Consider the following 22,916-nt stretch of genomic DNA (forward strand, 5'->3'; position numbering starts at 1 on the left):
ATTCTCAATACAGAATTTTTTGATAATTGCATTTGGATGATTTCTCTAGTGCTATTAACTGAGGACTTAATGCCTATTCTAGAATTTCTAACTGTTAGCCATAGGTAGTTTTATAGGGTAGTATTCTGATGAGTCTTAACAAAATCTTAAAGATATATTAATAATTCTCCTTTTCTTTCTTTATCTGCTTTTATTGGGCACACAACTCCCTGGATATACAAACACCCAGTTACATGACTCAAATTAATATGGTCTTAAACAGTGGAGAAATGTGATTTTTAAATATTTCACATTATCTTTTTCTTGGAAGCTTACTTGTTATTTTGAAGCTTTTGAGGCAGTCATTAACTATAATGTTTGTAATGTTGGGTTGGGTCATAGAGATGAAGGAGCTCAGTGATGGTAGTAGTACAAACATTCAAATCGGAGGAAACTCCTAGGAGTTAGAGTATGCAAATGATTTTGGAAATATTTACTGTGTCTGACATCAAGAGTTAGCTAATTATCAACTACATCTCTATGATCTAGTAGAATATTTAATAGAGAGTTGAATGTTCTCCAGTTTTCTTATCCACAAGGAGGTACATTAAACTACATTATAAATATATATTGCTAAATCACACATATCAATGAGACTATGCAGTAGAAAGGTGTTTATTTATTAAACTTGCATACAAAGTTAGTAGCTTTTCAGAGAATAATTTGTGGTGTGGTCCCTACTCTTGTCTCTGCCCTCGTTTGAGATTTAACTAAGTCTTCTTTAACTACAGGATGTGATGCAGCAGGCCACCAATGCAATTCTTAGAGGTGGCACCATTCTGGCTCCCACTGTTTCTGCAAAAACCATTGCAGAACAACTTGCTGAAAAGATCAATGCCAAGCTCAATTATGTGCCTTTAGAGAAACAAGAAGAAGAGAGACAGGATGGTGGACAGAATGAATCTTTTAAGAGATATGAAGAAGAATTAGAGATCAATGACTTCCCACAGGCGAGTAACAAGTTTAAACCTTTTTTTATTGTGAAGTAGAAACTTCTTTGGAGGAAAAATCTCATCTTTAAAACCCATGAACATTTTAATAGCTCCTTCACTGTTTACCTAAATGGAGGATATAACAATAGAAATTTGATTTTTATGAGTATGTTCAAGGTACATTAGGATCTAAATGAACTTATGATGCAGGTATGTATTAATAATGATCTTTGTTTTCTTTGTTTGTTTGTTGTTTTTTTTTTTTTTTTTTTTTTTTTTTTTTGAGACGGACTTTTGCTCTTACCGCCTAGGCTGGAGTACAATGGTGCGATCTTGGCTCACCTCAACCTCCGCCTCCTGGGTTCAAGCGATTCTTCTCCCTCAGCCTCGCGAGTAGCTGGGATTACAGGCATGCGCCACCATGCCCAGCTTATTTTTGTATTTTTAGTAGGTTTCACCATGTTGGTCAGGCTGGTCTCGAACTCCCGACCTTAGGTCATCCGCCTGCCTCGGCCTCCCAAAGTGCTGGGATTACAGGCTTGCACCACCACGCCTGGCTAATTTTTCTATTTTTAGTAGAAACGGGGTTTCTCCATGTTGGTCAGGCTGGTCTCGGACTCCCAACCTCAGATGATCCGCCCACCTTAGCCTCCCAAAGTGCTGGAATTACAGGCGTGAGCCATCACGCCCAGCCAATAATGATCTCAATATTGACCATAGGGCCCGGTGAGGTGGCTCACGCCTGGAATCCCAGCACTTTGGGAGACTAAGGCGGGTGGATCACCTGAGGTCAGGAGGTCGAGACCAGCCTGACCAACATGGTGAAAAGTGGGATGGTGACACAGGCATGGAATCCAGTATCGGAGTGGAAGAATCTTTGAACCTGGAGGCTGGGAAAATTGGGCGGTAGCCAAGTTCACCTGTATTAACTGCAAAAAAAAATCATCTCAAAGAAAATATATACATATATATACACACACACACACACACACACACATACATACACACACACACATATATATATATACATGTACATATACATACCATAATATGATATCAGCCAGCCTAGTCTTTGTCAGCACTCCCGGATTTTTTTGTCCTATTATGAAGTGATTTTTCTTTTCCTTAACGTTTTCTTTTAGACTGCTAGATGGAAAGTTACCTCTAAGGAAGCTCTGCAGAGAATCAGTGAATATTCTGAAGCTGCAATTACAATCAGAGGAACCTACTTCCCTCCTGGCAAAGAACCCAAGGAAGGCGAGCGGAAGATTTACTTGGCAATTGAAAGTATGTGCTGTTAGTTCTGTTTCAATCTTGAATTTAGATCAAGGTTGATGTAGATGTAATAAATGCAAAGAGCATGTGAGGTCAATTCTAGAGAGAACTGAAAGTAAGGAACACCTCTGAAAAAAAAACATGACATTTGAGGTCTTTATATAGAAGAATTTCAGTACATATGCAAAGGTAAATGATCTGTTTGTGAGACTCAGTTTTGGCAATTTAGTCAAATTTGAAAATTAAAAGAAAACTTACATTTTAAGGACTGACCTGTTTATGCTTCTGTAAGTGGAATATTCTGGCCTAAGTTTAGGTTGGAAAGTAAATCAAGTGTATTAGTTCACTTAATGAATGTTTATCTAGGCAAATATTGCCTGTGAAATTATGTCCATGAAAGTTTATACCTTTAACAAAATAACAAGTAGACAATGCCACAACCTAACGGATATAAGTAATACATTATCTAACAGCAGTCAGGTTTGGTTTTTAACTTTATTTCATACATTAATGAATGAATTCATTCCAGAGGCAATTTCCATCTTTATTTATTTTGAGACAGGGTCTTATTTTGTCTGGCTGGAGCACAGTGGCACAATCTCAGCTCACTGTAGCCTCAACCTCCTGGGCTCAAGTGATCCTCCCACCTCAACACCCCCAAGTAGCTGGGACTACAGGAACGTGCCACCACACCTGACTTATTTTTTTGTAGAGACAGGGTTGTGTTATGGTGCCCAGGCTGGTCTCAAACTCCTGAGCTCAAGGGACCCGCCCCTGCTCAGCCTCCCAGAGTGCTAGGATTGCAGGTATGAGCCAATGTGCCCAGCCTATTTTGTTTTTTCTGATGTGTTACTCTACTGCATAGTAGGACAACCTGTCACATTTTATTTATGTTTTTGATTTTTGTTTTGTTTTGTTTTGCTTTTTCGCCCGAGATGGAGTCTTGCTCTGTTGCCCAGAGCTGGAGTGCAATAGCGTGATCTTGGCTCACTGCAACCTCCACCTCCCGGGTTCAAGCAGTTCTCTTGCCTCAGCCTCCCGAGTAGCTGGGATTACAGGCATGCGCCACCATGCCTGGCTCATTTTTGTACTTTTAGTAGAGACGGGGTTTCCCTATGCTGGCCTGGCTGGTGTCAAACTCCTGACCTCATGGTCCACCTGCCTTGGTCTCCCAAAGTGCTGGGATTACAGGCATGAGCCACCGCGCCCAGCCCACTTTATTTATGTTTAATCCGAGCATCTTTGTTATTGACATTTTAAGTGGTTTTTGTTTTTGTTTTCTGACATTTTGTGAAATGGAAGCAAGACAGAACTAGACTGCTAGATAATAGAACCATCTGTTCTGGCTTCATTTCCTTGACACCATAGCATTGTTGTCAGTACAGGGTGTGGCACTCTATTGCCCAGGCTGGAGTGCAATGGCACGATCTTGGCTTACTGCAACCGCCGCCTCCAGGGTTCACACGATTCTCGTGCCTCAGCCTCCTGGGTAGCTGGGACCACAGGCATGTGCTACCATACCTGGCTAATTTTTGTATTTTTGGGTAGAGATGGGGTTTCACCATGTTGGCCAGGCTAGACCTCTTACTTTTTGATTGTACTGTCTCCATTTGGAACTATTTTTAAAATCTGTAGCAGTCTTTTGCTATTTAGGACTTACATTGAGGTAAAATTCATATAACAAAAGTTTGTCCATTTTAACCATTAAAAAGTACAGTTCAGCCTTCAGTACCTTCGTGAAATTTAAACAGGATTCAGTGAAAGCAGTGCTTAGAGAGAAATTTCTAGCTGTAAATGCCTGCATTATAAAAGATCTGTTACTGCCTTTTTTTTTGTTAGAGTAATCTTTTCTTTTCTTTTCTTTTCTGTTTTTTTGACAAAGCCCCACTCTGTTGTCCAGGCTGGAGTGCAGTGGCCCGATCTCAACTCACTGCAACTCCTACCTCCTGGGTTCAAGTAATTCTCGTGCCTCAGCCTCCCGAGAAGCTAGGATTACAGGCGCCCCCACACCACGCCCAGCTAATTTTTGTGTTTTTAGTAGAGACGAGGTTTCACCATGTTGGTCAGGCTGGTCTCAAATTCCTGACCTCATGTGATCCACCTGCCTCGGCCTCCCAAAGTGTTGGGATTACAGGCATGAGCCACTGCGCCCTGTTGTGTTAGAGCAATATTTTCTTATGTGCCATTTTGATTTGCTCTTGTTTCTGGGTTTTTTGTTTTTTTTTTTCTTTTTGAGAGGGAGCCTAGCTGTGTCACCAGGCTGGAATGCAGTGGCACAATTTCGGCTCACTGCAACCTCTGCCTCCCAGGCTTAAGCGATTCTACTGCCTCAGCCTCCCGAGTAGCTGGGACTACAGGCGTGCACCACCACGCTCAGCTAATTTTTGTATTTTTAGTAGACATGGGGTTTCACCATGTTGGACAGGATGGTCTCAGTCTCCTGACCTCATGATCTGCCTGCCTTGGCCTCCCAGAGTGCTGGGATTACAGGCATGAGCCACCACGCCCGGCCTTCTTGTTTCTTTTGCTATATGTATTTTTAGTTTGTTTTTTTTTTTTTTTTTGAGATGGAGTCTCACTCTGTTGCCCAGGCTGGAGTGCAATGGCGCAGTCTCGTCTCACTGCAATCTCCACCTCCCGGGTTCAAGGAGTTCTCCCTTCCTTGACCTCCTTAGTAGCTGGGATTACAGACGCATGCCTGGCTACTTTTATTTTTAGTAGAGATGGGGTTTCACCACGTTGGCCAGGCTGTTCTTGAACACCTGACCTCAGGTGAACTGCCTACCTCAGCCTCCCAAAGTGCAGGGATTACAGGCCTGAGCCACCGTGCCCAGCCAGGTATTTTCTTGGTGGTTACTCAGTGGATTGCAATTAATATCTTAATTCATAACAACATAGTTCAGTTAATGCCAACTCAGTTTTAATACTATACAAAAATTTTGTTCCTATATAGTCTCATCTATTTTTTTGTTGTTATTGACACAAAATTCCTGTATACCTTTTTCTAAGAGACAGGGTCTTGATCTGTCACTCAGGTTGGAGTGCAAAGGTGAGATTATAGTTTACTGCAGCTTCAAACTCCAGGGTTCAAGTGATCCTCTATCCTTGGCCTCCTGAATAGCTAGGACCACAGGCCTGTGCCACCATGCCTGGCTAATGAAAAAAATTTTTTTTTCTAGAGACAGGGTCTTGCTATGTTACAGTCTAGGCTTGTCTTGAACTCCTGGCTTCACGCTTACTCCCACATCGGCCCCCCAAACCTACCCATCTTTTTTTGAGACAGAGTCTTGTTCTGTCACCTGTCCTGGAGTGCAATGACCCAGTCACAGTTCAAGCAAGCCTCCCACCTCAGCCCCCCATTGAGCTGGGACCACAGGTGTATGCCACTATGTCCAGCTAAATTTTTGTATTTTTTGTAGAGATGGGTTTTCACTATGTTGCCCAGACTGTTCTTGAGCTCCTGGGGTCAAGTGATCCTCCTGCCTCAGCCTCCCAAAGTGATGGGATTACAAACGTGAGCCACCATGCTGGGCCCAGACCTGTACATCTTCATACATTCTGTATTCTTCAACATAGATTCATAATTATTTTATGTAATCATACAGGAAATAAAGAGAAGCTACAAACTAAAAATAATACTGACTTTTATATTTACCTATGTAGTTATCCTTATGAGTATTCTTTGTTTCCTCATTCAAGTAATCATCTAGGGTTCTTTCACTTCAGTCTGGAGGATTTCCTTTTGTATTTCTTGTAGGGCAGGTATACTAGCAACTAACTCAGGTTTTGTTTATCTGAGAATTTCTTAATTTCATCTTTTTTTATTTTGTTTTTTGACATGGAGTCTCGCTCTGTCGCCAGGCTGGAGTGCAGTGGTGCGATCTGGGCTCACTAAAACCTCTGCCTCCTGGCAGCCTCCCAAGTAGCTGGGATTATAGGCACGTGCCACCACACCCAGCTAATTTTTGTACTTTTAGTAGAGATGGGGTTTCACCATGTTGGCCAGGATGGTCTTGATCTCCTGATCTCGTGATCCTCCTACCTTGGCCTCCCAAAGTGTTGGGATTACAGGCGAGAGCCACCGCACCTGGCAAATACAGCTGTTATGTTTTCCATGTTTTTGCCACTCTACCATTGAGTCATGGTAAGTTTCATACATATTTTTAAATGGCATACAAAGGATGTGTGCCCAGAACTAGGCAAACTACACTTTTTTCTTCATGTTTGTGACTATGAGAAACTGACTTAGATCTATTTGAAGTCACGTTTAAAAATGGCATCCTTTTGTGTATCCTGAAATACTTTTGGTCTGCCAATGACCCAGTATGTTTCTAAATCTTGTGACACTGTTTCTTATTACATAGTGAAATGGGGGTTGCTGACCCCTGGGTCTTCAAGCAGAGAAAACTTAAGCTGATGTGTTTCTGTAGTTGGAACTGGACAGGTCTTTGCTACTGTGTTAATTAGATCATACAGGCTGAAGACAATGATAGAGGAATGTGGCAATAAAACCTTTGGTGTACATGGAGTCAGGATTTTATTTTCTGCTTGAATACATGGGTATCATGTAAGCAAAGATAATATTTTAACTGCTTGCCTTATAAAGAGGTAAGTGAGAGACACGATTATTTGCTTTGAAAAAGGATTCTTTTCGTAATTCATTTATTTAAATGCAATGTTTGCTTGGTATGGTTTAATTGATAAATCAAATTTCAATTTATGTATAACTTTATCAGAACAATCTCTACTACCAAGTGATGTGAAGTGAGATATTCACTGATTCCACAGCTTCGATGTAGTTTTCCTTTCATCCAGAATGGTTCTGGTCATTTGTCTTCACTGTCAATTTACACTCAGGAAATAACGTCTACTTTTTATAATAATCTAAGCAAGTCTCCCCAGTAAAAAGGCAACTTTGTTGAAAGCAAGTCTTAAGAATAATCTAGAAATATAATGATAATGGCTGGGCGCGGTAGCTCACGCCTGTAATCCCAGCACTTTGGGAGGCCGAAGTGGGCGGATCACAAGGTCAAGAGTTTGAGACCAGCCTGGCCAACATAGTGAAACCCTGTCTCTACTAAATACAAAAATTATCCGGGCATGGTGGCAGGAGCCTGTATCCCAGCTGCTCGGGAGGCTGAGGCAAGAGAATCGCTTGGAACCAGAAGGCAGAGGTTGCAGTGAGCTGAGATGGCACCACTGCACTCCAGCCTAGGCAAAAACAACGAAACTCCGTCTCAAAAAAAAAAAAAAAAAAGAAAAGAAAAAGAAATATAATGATACTGAATAAGAGCTAGGGTTTGGTAATTTAAGTGATCTAAAGCTTTTAGAATTTTCAGAGGTAATTAGATTTTTTAAAAGATCATTTAGTTTTTGAAACTCCAAACTCGACTAAACACTAACAGGATGAAAACAGGTGTTGCTACTGTGGAAGGAGCCTAGTGTCATCTGTTTCTAGTTCTGTAATTGGAGGGAACCCACTGCCCGGCTGGCTCCTTGGAAGCTCTGTTTGTCTCAGCAGCTCCAGGCCTCCCACCAGGCAAAGGGAAGGAGAACAGGAAGGACTTACATGCCTAGTCAGCCTGTATAATTTATATAGCCTGTTCTGTGACCCTCTCTTTTTACTAGTGGAGAATCCCTTAAAAGCAGCCAGAGTTGTTTTAGGACCAATGAAAGGAAATACCCTTTTTTTCATGGCTGCTTGTAAACATATGTAACCTATTACAAGAAGTTACGTAAGTCAGAATTTAAACTGGTCCAAATTATCGGGCTCTGATAAAAGTAGGAAAATTAATTTTCCAGTTAAATCTAGGTGAGAGTGTCGTTTTCTTTCTTTATATATATATATATATATATTTTTTTTTTTTTTTTTTTTTGAGACGGAGTCTCGCTCTGTCGCCCAGGCTGGAGTGCAGTGGCGCAATCTCGGCTCACTGCAAGCTCCGCCTCCCGGGTTCATGCCATTCTCCTGCCTCAGCCTCTCGGAGTAGCTGGGACTACAGGCGCCCGCCACCACGCCCGGCTAATTTTTTGTATTTTTAGTAGAGACGGGGTTTCACCGTGGTCTCGAGCTCCTGACCTCGTGATCCGCCCGCCTCGGCCTCCCAAAGTGCTGGGATTACAAGCGTGAGCCACCGCGCCTGGCTGTTTTCTTTCTTTTTAAAGTTGCACGAAAATATCAACAAGCTTCACACGAACTCATACCAAGCAACGTGTTTTCTAATTTCATTTTTGTTGTAATTTTCAGTCTGACTTGGGTCTTGATTCTTCTGTTTCTCTTCCCTTCCAGCACTCACCTTCCCCACATAGTTTTATAATGTTGTGGTTAGTGGCTAGTGGAGGTATAGGATTTAAATTAGATACGTTGCTATGACTTCATAGCCATACCCTTGGCCTTTTCCTTCCTGTTGTGAAACTGTTTCTCTCTCTCTTTCTAGCTCCATCTCTGTCTCTCTCTGGGGACAGAAAAGTTACTCATTTCTAATATGGGGGGAAATTTTCTCGTTTATTATAAATCTTTCCCTCATTTGTGTTTTTTTAAAATACATGGAATGATAAAAATATAGCTCTCTACATTGCAAACCCAGTCCTCCTTTTATTCTTAGACATTTCAATCTTTAGTCTTCTTTGATTCAGCCCTTTTTCTCTTCTCAGTGTGCAATGTGGTGCCTATCTGTACTTACCTACTCACTGGCATTGTCCATTGGCTCCAGATTCTACCCAGCCTACCCTTGATGGCTCTAATCTCTGCCACTTCTAAACTTCTGGTCCATATTTCCATTGGCCTCATTTATATTTCCAATTGGATGTCTGATGAGCACCTCAACTACAGCAATTTTAGAATTAAATTTCACCCATTATCACTGTCCAAAAAACACCTGTTTTTCCTCCTGGAATCAATATATTCTTTTATTCTACCTTTTTTCACTTGCCAGCCAGCTCTTAATATCTTAATTTGTTTCTCTTTTTCACTGTTCAAATCCCATCAGAAAAAATATCTTGTCCATTCTACCTCAGAAGTGTGCTCTTGTGATGGTATAAATACAATATTGTGAGAGCACTAAGGAAAAAAACACAACTCTGCCTTGAAGAGTCAGGAAAAGCTTCCTAAAAGTGGTATTTAAAAGTGAAGTTTGTAAACTACTTCCTTTTCATCCTGTTGTGATATCTTTACAAGGTTGTTTTTCTAGTCTGTAAGCTTTTAAAGAGCATGAATTTGTTCTTTATATGTTAAATGTCTCACAGTATGTGAGAGGTGAGTGCTTAATGTTTATGAAATTGATAACTGTGAATGAATGTCTGCAGCCTACCTCATCCAGTCAGCTATCTTGCCGTGTTCTTTCACACTCCTTTTCCAACCACGCTACACTTCTCTTATTCTTCAATAATTAAGCATGCTTGTCTTAACTCTGTACCATTATGCATGTAATTCCCTTTGCAAAATACTCTTCCTGGTATCTTTCCTCCCTCCAATAGGCTAGTCCTCCTTTCATTTTAAAGATTTTGTTCAGACGACACCCTTCGAAAACATTTGCAGACTTCAGTGAACATCATAAATGTCTAATAAATACTTGCTAAATGAATAAACCAAGGAAGTTATATTTCCCTTTAGCCTTCTCTTACTATCTTTTGGACAAATTGCTAATAGTCTTTTTATTCTACTGTTTTTAATCACCATACTAGGAACTCTTAACACATAATATGACCTCAGTGGTTACATTTGAAACTCTGAAAGTAATCAAAATAATAAGCAGCCATTATATAATGTGGGTAATGTTCCACCAGGCATTAAATGGCTATCTTGGCAGGCAGTACAATGTTTCTGAAAGTCACCTACAGTGTTTCTTCCTGGACCTCCGTGATATGGGTAAACAGTGTAATTTTAGTAATGTGAATAATATGCTTTCCACTCAATCACCAGGTGCCAATGAACTGGCTGTGCAGAAAGCAAAGGCAGAAATCACCAGGCTCATAAAAGAAGAGCTGATCCGGCTGGTGAGTGAAAACCTTAAAGTTTCGTTTTAATAAGTGTTTTATTGAAATGTAAATACAGACAAGTACTGCAATCATGAACATATAGTTTGATGAATTTTCACAAAGTAATAAGCATCCCAGTGTAATCACTACCCAGATCAAGAAATAAAAAACATTACTAATATCTCAGAAGTCTTCTCTGTGTCTATTCTTGTCACTATTCATCTCCCGCCAACACAACCATACTTTTTTTTTTTTTTTTTTTTTTTGAGACTGAGTCTTGCACTGTCACCCGGGTTGGAGTGCAATGGCACAATCTCGGCTCACTGCAACCTCCGCGTCTCACGTTCAAGCGATTCTCCTGCCTCAGCCTCCTGAGTAGCTGGGATTACAGGCGCACACCATCACATCTGGCTAATTTTTGTATTTTTAGTAGAGATGGTGTTTCACTATGTTGGCAAGGCTAGTCTCAAACTCCTGACCTCATGATTCACCTGCCTCGGCCTCCCAAAGTGCTGGGATTACAGGCCTGAGCCACCTCGCCCAGCCCTATCATATGGTGAATTTTAAAATCATAGATTAGTTTTTCCTGTTTTTGAACTCCACATAAGTGGAATCATGTGTTTGCACCTTTTGCATCTAGTTTCCTTCACTCAACATTTTGAGGAGATTGGTCCATGTTATTGCATGTAGCCATAATTCATTCATTTTCGTGGCCATATAATATTTATATGAATATACAACAATTAATTTATATTTATATATTGGATTTGGGGGCTATTCTTATTTTTGGCTTTTATGAATAACACTTCTGTGAACATTATTCCTGTGCGTTTGGTATATATTAGCATGATTTTTTCCTTGGGTGTATACCTTGGAGTAGGATTGTTAATTATAGGCTAGGTATTGCTAAATAGTTTTCCAAAGAGGTTACATCAATTCACACTCAATCCAGAAGTGTATGAAAATTCCAGTTATTCTACATATTTGCCAACACATGGTGTTGTCAGTGTCTTTAAACTTAAACAATGGCTTAATTTGATTTTGGAAAAAGCCCTTTACAGACTGCCTTTCCAGAGGAGGTAGACTTGTCCTTGTGTCTTTAGTGCCAGTTTCAGCTTATAAACACTCCGTACAGTGTGTACATTTCCTTTGAAAGGAAACGTTGTCTTTTCTCTAAGTGTAATTCTGAGAGCTTTTCTAAAATTCCCCTCACAGAGCATTCCTTTTTTTGTGGGGGGGTGGGGGTGGTTAGAAGTTTAATGAAAAGAGGGTTCACAAAACGAGGGAAAAAGTAAAACAGCTGTTAAATCATGTGCTTAATACTATTTCACCAAGAAGTGATCGAAAAGAATCTTGTGCCCATAGATGCTACCACTATTAAGTTGATTCAAAACATAGTTGTTAAGGAATAGTTGAGTGAACAGAGAATTCATTAGTTATTTAATAGTTTTTCCTTTCTCAATGCAGTAATATTAACATTTAAAATTTTAAATAACCAGTAGTTTTATAAGTTGGCAAAGGAAATGATCTTAAATATTTCCTTTTGGGTTTGTTTGTTTGGTTGGTTGGTTCGTTTTTGTTTTTTGTTGTTTTGTTTTGCTTTCTCTGATAACATATCTTTTATTTCCTATTACAGCAAAATTCATACCAACCAACAAATAAAGGAAGATACAAAGTCTTATAGACATCTGGAAAAAAGATTTTTACCTGTGCTGGTGTATGATATATGTGACAGTTGCTGTCTGCAGTTTACAATGTATTGTAAATTAAGATTTTTAAAATTCTATCTTGCTGATTTTTTTTAAATATAAGAAACTGGTACTTGGTAAAGAAATCTGTCCGTAAGTACCCCCACAATCAGTCAAACTATATTTAAAGCCGGCCTGTTTTCAGAATATGATGTCCTTTAATGTAAACTTAAATATCAATATTTTAAATGTCCGGATAATATTCTAGAGGTTTAAAAAATGGAAATATTTGAACTTTCTATTGAAGACAATAAAGTGCACAAGTCGTTAAGGGGCTATTCACTTTATCCTGTACTTTCAATGAAATTGTGATCATTTCCTAAGAAAAGGTAAAATTCACCATCATATTTTGTGTCCCCATCTTGAGCTTAAATGTTACATGACTCTGTGGAACAATATGAACTGGATTTAAGAATGTTATAATAGAAGTCTTACAAAATGGGTTGAGAGTTTTTGTTTCAATTTTTATCATCATAAATGGGCAAAAAGTAGTTGGACTAATTTTGGTTTTTATACAAGTAAAGGTTTAATAGTATAAGGATTTTTTGCATTTCTTTACACTGAGTGTAAAACTCTACAAAGAGTTTTAGTATTTGCTACTTTGAGGTTTCCCTCACAACTTCTGGCTCCATACCTAGCTCCTCTTTTATAATCTTCCTTAAAAGAAAGAGTGTAGCCTATAAATACTAAATATGATACCTTTTCCTTCTAGAAAGTGTTTGTTTATACATCTATACATGTTGTATGTACAAATATCCTACTACTTTTAATCTGATTTTTCTTCAGGATTATTGAGTAGGTTGTGAATTTTCTTTCTTAAAAATTGTAAAACATAATGGTACCCAAGTTTTAAACTTAGATGTGCTTCATCTTAGTGAAATTTAATTCACAAGGAATCATAAATTGTATTTTTGAGGCTGGGTGCAGTGACTCACACCTGTATCCTAGCAATTTGGGAGGCCGAGGTGGGCAGATCACTTGAGGTCAGGAGTTCAAGACTAGCCTGGTCAACATGGCGAAACCCTGTCTCTACTAAAAATACAAAAATTAGTCGGCATGGTGGTGGGTGCCTGTAATCCCAGCTACTCAGGAGGATGAGGCAGAAGAATCTGAGCCAAGATCGCACCATTGCACTCCAGCCTGGGCGACAGAGTGAGACTATCTCAAAAATAAATAAATAAATAAATAAATAGTATTTTTGAGCCTTCCAGATACAGTTCCTGAATATTCTAATTTAAATTGTTATAATTGGATTACCTAATATTCTTTTCAAGACTCCTGATGTATTAACTTCATGTTATTGTCACTTTTCAAAAAAGGAATTTTTTCAGGAGTTAAATAAAGTCAGCCTTTTATATCCAAGGGTTTCACACGCGCAGATTAAACCAACCACAGATCAAAAATAGAAAAAAAAAAGAAGAAAAAATAATGTAAAATTTTAAAAATATAGTTTAACAGCTGTAAAACAGTTTTACTATAACATTTACATTGTGTTAGGTATTTTAAGTAATTGAAAGGTTACAGTATACAGGAGGTTAAAGTATACAGTAGGATGTGCATAGGTTATATGCAAATAGCAAGCCATTTCATATAAGAGGCTTGGACATCCATGGATTTTGGTATAGAGGAGGGGTTTAAGGGGTGTCCTGCAGTCAGTCCCCCTCGCATACCAAAGGACGACTGTATATTTCTTAAATGGAGACACTTTCATTCTTTAAATATTCTTGACTTACAGTTTTTTAAAAAGAAAAAAATAAAGGCATACTATAGTTGTAAAAACAAATAATTTTAATAGTATATTCAGTGGCTGAAGTGATAGGGAGTATTAATCATTATTTCTTCAGTATAAAGTTATTCTTCCTGAAAAAGTAAGATATACCTGGGAAATATTCTTGGATCCTTCACACATCCACTTAATTTCTTGAAGGAAGAAAACAGACAAAAGACATGTAACAACAGAAACAAATAAACCACTTACTATAAAATTCCAGGAATTGTGGGCTCATTCCCTCCCTCTAGTTTATTTATTTGCTCATCTTTATCACCTAATGGTAGTTTGTTTTCTTTGGTGTAGAGGATATGGCACTCCCACATTGATGATAATTGGTGCTCCCTTCATTCAACTGGATCACTTTCAGATTCAGTTTTACATCGTTTTAGCATTTTGTTTGTATATCAGTTGTGATGAGCCACTGATAAAATTTTGTTCTAAAATGAAACATATTACTTTGTTAGTACATTTTTTAGTGTCACACTGACTTTTAAAATTTGAATGATGTACAGACTTTGTTTTTTTAATGCAATATGAATATTTGCTCATGTTTTCTAAATTCCTTATAAAATAAAATTAATTCGAATTCAATCTGCACTTTCTTAAAATTATCTTTCCTCGAATGCTTTTTCTTCTGTTTCTCTAATTTTGTTTATATTGGTGAGAGAAGTATACTTCCCGTATTTTTATTTAAAAAATTCTAGCAACTTATTACCCAAAATATTTATAATTCTGTTCCAAAAATGTCTTCCTGAAGAAGGCTCTTAAGTCTTTTATGTTCATTGTATTTAGCATAAGAGAAACATAGGTGAAATAATAGGTTCATTTGCCAGTTGGGGTTTTGCCACAGTGACACTCTTACAAAATGGATATGTAGGCTGGGCGCGGTGGCTCATGCCTGTAATCCCAGCACTTTGGGAGGCTGAGGCAGGCAGATCACCTGGGGTCAGGAGTTCAAGACCAGTCTGACCAACACGGAGAGACCCAGTCTCTACTAAAAATACAAAATTAGCCAGGTGTGGTGGCGCATGCCTATAATCCCAGCTACTTGGGAGGCTGAGGCAGGAGAATCGCTTGAACCCGGGAGGCAGAGGTTGCAGTGAGCCGAGATTGTGGCACTGCACCCCCCCCCCGGGAAAAAAAGAGAAAAACCCCAAACAAAAAAAAAAAAAAAAAAAAAAAAAAAGGATACGTAGAATGAAAGAATAATAGCAGCTAAGTTCTCCCTCACAGCTTTTGGATGCTTTACTATTTGATATATTTCTTTTTTTTTTTTTTGAGACAGAGTCTTGCTCTGTTGCCAGGCTGGATTTGCAGTGGTGTGATCTCGGCACACTGCAACCTCTGCCTCCCGGGTTCAAGCCATTCTCCCGCCTCAGCCTCCCAAGTAGCTAGGACTGCAGGTGTCAGCCACCACACCCAGTTAATTTTTTTGTATTTTTAGTAGAGACAGGGTTTCACCATATTGGCCAGGATGGTCTCGATCTCTTGACTTCATGATCCACCGGCCTTGGCCTCCCAAAGTGCTGGGATTACAGGCACGAGCCACCACGCCCGGCCACTATTTGATATATTTCATGTCTCATTGGCTTTGTTGGTGTACACAATGCACATGTGACTGCTAATCTTTTGTTTTGTTTTTGAGACAGAGTCTTGCTCTGTTGCCCAGGCTGGAGTGCAGTGGCACAATCTCAGCTCATTGCAACCTCCACCTCCCAGGTTCAAGCGGTTCTTCTGCCTCAGCCTCCTGAGTAGCTGGGACTACAGGCATGTGCCACAACACCCGTCTAATTTTTTGTATTTTTAGTAGAGATGGGGTTTCACTATGTTAGCCAGGATGGTCTCGATCTCCTGACCTCGTGATCTGCCCACCTCGGCCTTCCAAAGTGCTGGGATTACAGGCATGAACCCACTGCGCCCGGCCTAATCTTTCTTTTGAGTCAGGCAGTTCCTATGTATAGAATTGGGTTTGTTTGTTTTAAAGGAGAACCAGCTATTGAATACTTAGGATTTATAAATCCCATTCAGCTAGCTGTGGAGTCAGCTTCAAAGTAACAGCAGAATCTTGAGAAGCACAAACTAGAAAGGAAAACCGCCAAAGTTGTAACTCAGTTGTTTCTGACCTCTTTTTACTATTGGTGCCATGCTTTGATTTATAAAGCCATCTGCCAAAGTCCTTTAGTGACAGATGAGCATATTGTTTAAAATAGGAGGTTGTGGGGAAATTGTTGTCTGAATGAAGCCTAGGATAAATAGCTACACTTTATTTAGTAAAATGTGCCGTTTTGCTGCTTTATAGATCATGCTAAGTTCTTTTTTTTTGAGATGGAGTGTCTCTCTTTTGCCTAGGCTGGAGTGTAGTGACGCAGTCTTGGTTCACTGCAACCTCCACCTCCCAGGTTCAAGTGATTGTCCTGCCGTGGCCTCCCGAGTAGCTGGGGTTACAGATGCTCACCACCACACCTGGTGAATTTGTATTTTGAATTTGTATTTTTATGGTAGAGACAGGGTTTCACCATGTTGACCAGGCTGGTTTTGAACTCCTGACCTCAGGTGATCCACCTGCCTCGGCCTCCCAAAGTGCTGGGATTACAGGCGTGAGCCACGGCGCCTAGCCAGATCATGCTAAGTTCTTAAAGCAGGCAAGAGTTCTGAGTGGCTAGCCCAATGTGGGCCATTCAAATACTCTTCCACTTAGATTTGAGTCTACAGCTGTCAGTTCTTCACATTTTGGTACATAGTTTTACGTACGAATGAGAATCTACTGACATTTTCTCATGCCTTCTGCTTCTGGCGTACTGAAGCTTATCTTTTAAAAAGGTGCGTGTATGTATATTTATGTGTGTCAAGTATCAGGAGTGAGACAGTAAATGTATGTAGAGGGGTGAGGGAGAGTCTTAACTATTTAGTTTGGGTGTAACCATCAGAAAACAAACTTACTGAAGTAAGATGCTTAACTTGGAGTATAGCAACATCTTACATACTGGTTAATGAAACATCTGCTCTACTCTTAGGTCAGCTCTCTGGAGCTAAAGACAGCTACGTTTCCCTTACCAGGTAAAAATCCCCTGATATGTTGACTGTTATGGATATTTGAAGGCCTTCTAAAAATATATATAAATTTATAATTTTTCTCAGGCAGGGGTCCAAGTAGGAATGCTAAGAGAAAGTGTAAAGGTATTCTTCACAAAGTCCCCACAGTATTGACTTTCCCCTTTAAAAGTGCCTTATGGTTTAGCTGCTATGTGTGTGTGAGTGCATACTGTCAAGTTACATGACTGGTGAGGAATTTACTTTTGATTATTTTTCTTGAACTTGTTCTCTTCCAAATATGGCAACAACTTACAGGAGTTCATGATTTTTTTCAAACTCAAGCTTTAAAGAAGAAATTCTAACTTTGCATTAACCATGTTCTTTTGGGAAGAAAAAAAAATAAGTATGAAGTAAAAAGGGAAGTTTAACCTTTTGGGGGAATTGGAACTCAACATTACTCTCACATGTTAGGATTACTTTAAAAGATAGAATTTCGGAATTTAAAAAACTAATCATTTTTAATGTATAGAAATACCTAGTTGCCCATGTTTTGAATATTAGTCTCTCTTCACAACTTTGCATACTGTGGAATAAGGGATATGTGAGAGGATTCAGTGTGAAAAACATGTTCTTTCCACAGAAAAAGCTTTTCATTTGAACTTGGTAGTGATTGGATTTTTAGCAGCCTGGCAACTTCAGGCACTTCTGTGGCAGCTTTGGATGTTAAAGTATTCTTGGCCTTTATCCCTGAAATCCTAGGAGGCTCTCAAGTGCCTTCCAGCCAGTCCCAGAAACCTTGAAGGCAGCATCTTTTCTCTGTGCCTTTGCCTAAGGGAGTCTTCCGGGAGCTGATACTCCCAAAAGTATACTGTTGACTTTGGAAAAGAGTCCTCCCCAGCCCTCAGCCTGTGTCTGTGGCACAGGATTTGGAAACCTTGGCAGGGCTGGATGCTTGGGAGCTTTAAAGAGAGCATAAATTCCTCTGTAACTTTTTATTGGTCTAATTTTGCTCCTAAAAATGTGTCTGGGGTCAGGCACGGTGGCTCACGCCTGTAATCCCAGCACTTTGGGAGGCTGAGGAGGGTGGATCACCTGAGGTCAGGAGTTTGAGACCAGCCTGGCCAACATGATGCAACTCTGTCTCTACCAAAACTACAAGGCCAGGCACGGTAGCTCACTCCTGTAATCCCAGCACTTTGGGAAGCTGAGGCAGGCAGATCACAAGGTTAGGAGTTCAAGACCAGCCTGGCCAATATAGTGAAACCTGTCTCTACTAAAAATAAATTAGCCGGTTTAGTGGCATGCGCCTGTAGTCCCAGCTACTTGGGAGGCTGAGGCAGGAGAATCACTTGAACCTGGGAGGCAGAGGTTGCAGTGAGCCAAGATCACGCCAGTGCACTCCGGCCTGGACAACAGAGCAAGACTGTCTTAAAGTATATCTGAGGGTGGTAATCATTCTATGATACACATTTAAGTTTGAGAAATACTGGTAATCTCCACTTTTGCTCTTGGATTTTGACTGCCTGTGAACTAAAGCTGTGGTCTCCAAAGTGGGGTACGTGACAGTAATTTATTGAAAAGCAGGAAGAAGCCGGACGCTTTGGCTCACACTTGTAATCCCAACACTTTGGGAGACCGAAGTGGGCGGATCACTTGAGGTCAGGAATGTCAGCCTGGCCAACATAGTGAAACCCAGTCTCTACTAAAAAAATACAAAAATTAGTAGGGCATGGTGGCACACGCCTGTAATCCCAGCCACTTGGGAGGCTGAGGCAGGAGAATTGCATGAATCCAGGAGGTGGAGGTTACAGTGAGCGCAGATCGTGCTAGTGCACTCCAGCCTGGGTGACAGAGTAACTCCATCTCAAAAAGAAAAGCAGGACGAAAATTTTGAAGCTTCTGTTTTTTTTTTTTCTTTATTTTACTTTTAGAGACAGGGTCTTGCTCTGTTGCCCAGGCTGGAGTGCAATGGCATGATCATAGCTCACAGTAGTCTCAAACTCCTATGCTCAAGTGATCCTCCCACTTCAGCCTCCTGAATAGGTAAGTAGGACTATACAGGTGTGTGCCACCATGCCTGGCTAATTTTTTATTTTTTGTAGCAGTGGGGTCTCGCTATGTTGCCCAGGCTAATCTTAGACTCCTGGCCTCAGGCAATCCTCCTTCCTCTACTGGGATTACAGGCATGAGCCACCGCACCTGGGTCTATTTTTCTTTATTTATTTTTTTAAGTTGTAGAGTATTTATAAAAAACTCACAACCCATATGTGTTAAGTAAATATTTTTAAATGAAAGATACATTTTTCTAAATAAAAATAACTTAGTGAGAAGACTGTACTCATTTATTTATTTTTTACATCCTGATGTCTGGCTGGTCATTGAGAAGGTGTTTTTTTTTTTTTTTTTTTTTTTTTTTAAAGACAGAGTTTTGCTCTTATTGCCCAGGCTGGTGTGCAATGGTGTGATCTCGGCTCACTGCAAGCTCCGCCTCCCGGATTCAAGTGATTCTGCCTCAGCCTCCCAAGTAGCTGGGATTACAAGTGCCTGCCACCACACCTGGCTAAATTTTTGTAATTTTAGTAGAGACAAGGTTTTACCATGTTGGTCAGGCTGGTCTCGAACTCCTGACCTTAGATGATCCAACTGCCTTGCCCTCCCAAAGTGCTGGGATTATAGGCGTGAGCCACTGGGCCCGCCTGGCCGTATTTTTCTTTCTAAATCTCATCCTTTCTTTAAAATTTTACTTTGTGTACGGTTATTGTTTCTGTTTTTGTTTTTGTTTTTTTTGAGATGGAGTCTCACTCTGTCATGCAGGCTGGAGTGCAGTGGCGCAATCTCGGCTCACCGCAACCTCCACCTCTCGGGTTCAAGTGATCCTCCTGCCTCAGCCTCCTGAGTAGCTCGGATTATAGGCACGTGCCACCACGACTGGCTAATTTTTATATTTTTAGTAGAGACGGGGATTCACCATATTGGTCAGGCTGGTCTCGAACTCCTGACCTCGTGATCCGCCCACCCCAGCCTCCCAAAGTGCTGGGATTGCGGGTGTGAGCCACCCCTCCCAGCCTGTGTAAGTTTTTTATAATATGTTGCTACATAATATATTGTTATTGTATTGGTATAACAGTTCATATACATAATCAAGTATGTATATTGGGAGGGTACTTGAACAACCTTGGGCTTGCTTAAATGCTTTATCTGTTTTTTCTTTTTTTTTTGAGATGGAGTTTCACTCTTGTTGCTCAGGTTGGAGTGCAATGGTGCGATCTCAGCTCACCGCAACCTTTGCCTCCCAGGTTCAAGTGATTTTCCTGCCTCAGTCTCCCAAGTAGCTGGGACTATAGGCATGCGCCACCATGCCCGGCTAATTTTGTGTTTTTAATAGAGATGGGGGTCTCTCCATGTTGGTCAGGCTGGTCTAGAACTCCCGACCTCAGGTGATCCACCCACCTTGACCTCTCAAAGTGCTGGGACTACAGGCGTGAGCCACCGTGCCTGGCCACTTTATCTGTTTTTTCATATATAAAATTCAGATATAATAACGTACATCTTAGGATTGTTATGAGGATGAGGTGAAATAATACATTTAAAGCATAAATATGCTTAAAGCGCATAAAAATAGTGCCTGGCATATGGTAAGCATTCAATAAATGTTGGCTGGCACTATTATTATAATGGGTGAATAGGGGTAGATTTTCTTATGCTCTCTGCTATACACTGAATGTTTGTACCCTCCCCCTACCCCCAAATTCATGATGTTGAAACCTAATTCCCAATTTGATAGTATTTGGAGGCCTTTGGGAAGTGATTATGTCATGAGGGCTAGTGGGATCAGTGCCCTTATAAAAATGAGACCCCAGTGAACTCCCTTGCCCCTTCTGCCATGTGAGAACGTAGCAAAAAAAAAAAAAAAAAAAAAAAACCTGTGAACCAGAAAGCTAGCTCTCTACCAGACACCAAATTGGCCAGTACTTTGACCTTGGATTTTCCAGCTTCCAGAGAAATAAAATTTTGTCTTTTGTAAGCCATTCAGTCCGTTATTTTGTTATAGTAGCCAAAACAGACTAAGACCCTATCTTTCTTTTTAGTATTGATACAAAGCTATATATTTAGCAGGGACAGTCAGTTGTTACTGATAAGTTAAAATGTAGAAAGCAAGATTCATTTTTTTCCTATGTATATGAAAGTATTTAAGAACACTTGGGTTGGGTGTGGTTGCTCACACCTGTACTCCTAGCACTTTGCAAGGCGGTGGTGGGAGGATTGCTTGAGCCCAGGAGTTCAAGACCAGTCTGATCAATACAGGGAGACCCCGTCTCTATTTAAAAACAAAACAAAACAAAAACACTTGTACCCTCAATTGAAAGGTCTTTAGAGGCAGCCAAATTCCAGGTGTAGACAAATATTCCTTTTATTTACGTTTATATAATCACTATTTATCATTCAAAAGCCAAATTCACTGGTGATTTGCCTATGTGATATGGCCTATCTTGGGCCAGGCTGAAGCTTTTGGAGAAACAATGAAAAATGTTATATTGAGTTCAAATTGTATTTCAAGGATGTATACTTTTTTTTTGTTTTTTTTTTTTTTTGAGACGGAGTCTCGCTCTGTCGCCCAGGCTGGAGTGCAGTGGCTCAATCTCGGCTCACTGCAAGCTCCGCCTCCCGGGTTCACGCCATTCTCCTGCCTCAGCCTCTCCGAGTAGCTGGGACTACAGGCGCCCGCCACCACGCCCGGCTAATTTTTTGTATTTTTAGTAGAGACGGGGTTTCACCGTGGTCTCGATCTCCTGACCTCGTGATCCGCCCGCCTCGGCCTCCCAAAGTGCTGGGATTACAAGCGTGAGCCACCGTGCCTGGCCAAGGATGTATACTTTTGAAGAAAAAATGTTGGGAGATAAGTGGAATAGTGTGATGTTTAAAAGTGCACTCCAGGCTGGATGCGGTGGCTCACGCCTGTAATCCCAGCACTTTGGGAGGCTGAGGCGGGCAGATCACCTGAGGTCAGTTTGAGACCAGCCTGGCCAACATGATGAAACGCCATCTCTACTAAAAAAATACAAAAATTAGCCAGGCGTGTCGGCAGGCACCTGTAATCCCAGCTACTCGGGAGGCTGAGAGGAGAATCAGTGAACCGAGATCATGCCACCACATTCCAGCCTAAGTGAAAGAGCAAGACTTTATCTCAAACAAACAAACAAATAAATAAAAGTGTACTCCAGGCACAGTGGCTCATCCCTGTAATTTCAGCACTTTGAGAGGCTCAGGTGGGGGGATCACTTGAGGCCAGGAGTTTGAGACTAGCCTTGGCAACATGGCAAGACCTTGTCTCTACAAAAAAAAAAATTGTTTAAGTATGGTCTTGTTGCAGATGAAGTACTGATAAATAACTATGCCCTTGAAAAAGTCTCTGCATTTGACAGTACATTATATATGTATTGTGTGTACTATAGCACCTCATTAAGAGCAATCTGGCCAGGTACAGTGGCTCAAACCTGTAATCCCAGCACTCTGGGAGGCTAAGGCAGGAGGATCTCTTGAGCCCAGGACTTCAAGACCAGCTTGGGCAACACGAGGAAACCCTGTCTCTACAAAATATACAAAAATTGGCCCGGCACGCATCCATAGTCCCAGATACTTGGGAGGCTGAGGTTGGAGGATACCCTGAGCCTGGGGAGATTGAGCCTGCAGTGAGCCATGATCACACCACTGCATTCCAGCCTGGCAACAGAGCAAGACCCTGTCTGAAAAAAAACCCAATCTAAGTTAATTTTCTAAAAACATTAGACCCACCATTCTTGTTGCACTTAACACCAAATTCCAATGATGTGTTTGATTGTCCATTTCAATGATTTCAATGGAATATGAGCTCCCTGAGATCACAGTCCATGTCCTATATTTTGTATCCTTAGTTTTGCATTTAATAAATACTTGTTGGATTGTTTATGGTCACACAGCTAGTAAGTGGCAGACCTAGCATTTAAATCCGTATCTATCTTCACTCCAAAGCCTGCCTGTCTGGTAACAACAAATACTATATAGAAGATGTAGTTTGTGGTACATACATGGTATTTTAGTTTTTTTCAGTTTGGCCTGCTCATATCAAGCAGCATTATTAGAATATGTCAATACTGCTTTTAT

At 40.5% G+C, this 22,916-nt stretch overlaps 1 protein-coding gene across 2 annotated transcripts in view; it reads left to right on the top strand.

Annotated features, from left to right (window-relative positions):
- The window catches only part of DDX46 (DEAD-box helicase 46), a 75,202-nt gene extending 62,789 nt beyond the window's left edge, over positions 1 to 12,413 (top strand). For both annotated transcript variants that reach the window (XM_032157941.2, XM_032157940.2), the window contains exons 20-23: positions 771 to 989; positions 2,114 to 2,258; positions 10,168 to 10,241; positions 11,860 to 12,413. In XM_032157941.2, coding sequence (XP_032013832.1) covers positions 771 to 989; positions 2,114 to 2,258; positions 10,168 to 10,241; positions 11,860 to 11,907 — 486 coding nt within the window. In that variant the 3' untranslated portion in view covers positions 11,908 to 12,413. The remainder of the gene's footprint in view (positions 1 to 770; positions 990 to 2,113; positions 2,259 to 10,167; positions 10,242 to 11,859) is intronic.
- The last annotated feature ends 10,503 nt before the right edge of the window (positions 12,414 to 22,916 follow it).

Source organism: Hylobates moloch, unplaced genomic scaffold (genome assembly GCF_009828535.3).
Source record: "Hylobates moloch isolate HMO894 unplaced genomic scaffold, HMol_V3 SCAFFOLD_6, whole genome shotgun sequence".
Lineage (NCBI taxonomy): Eukaryota > Metazoa > Chordata > Mammalia > Primates > Hylobatidae > Hylobates > Hylobates moloch.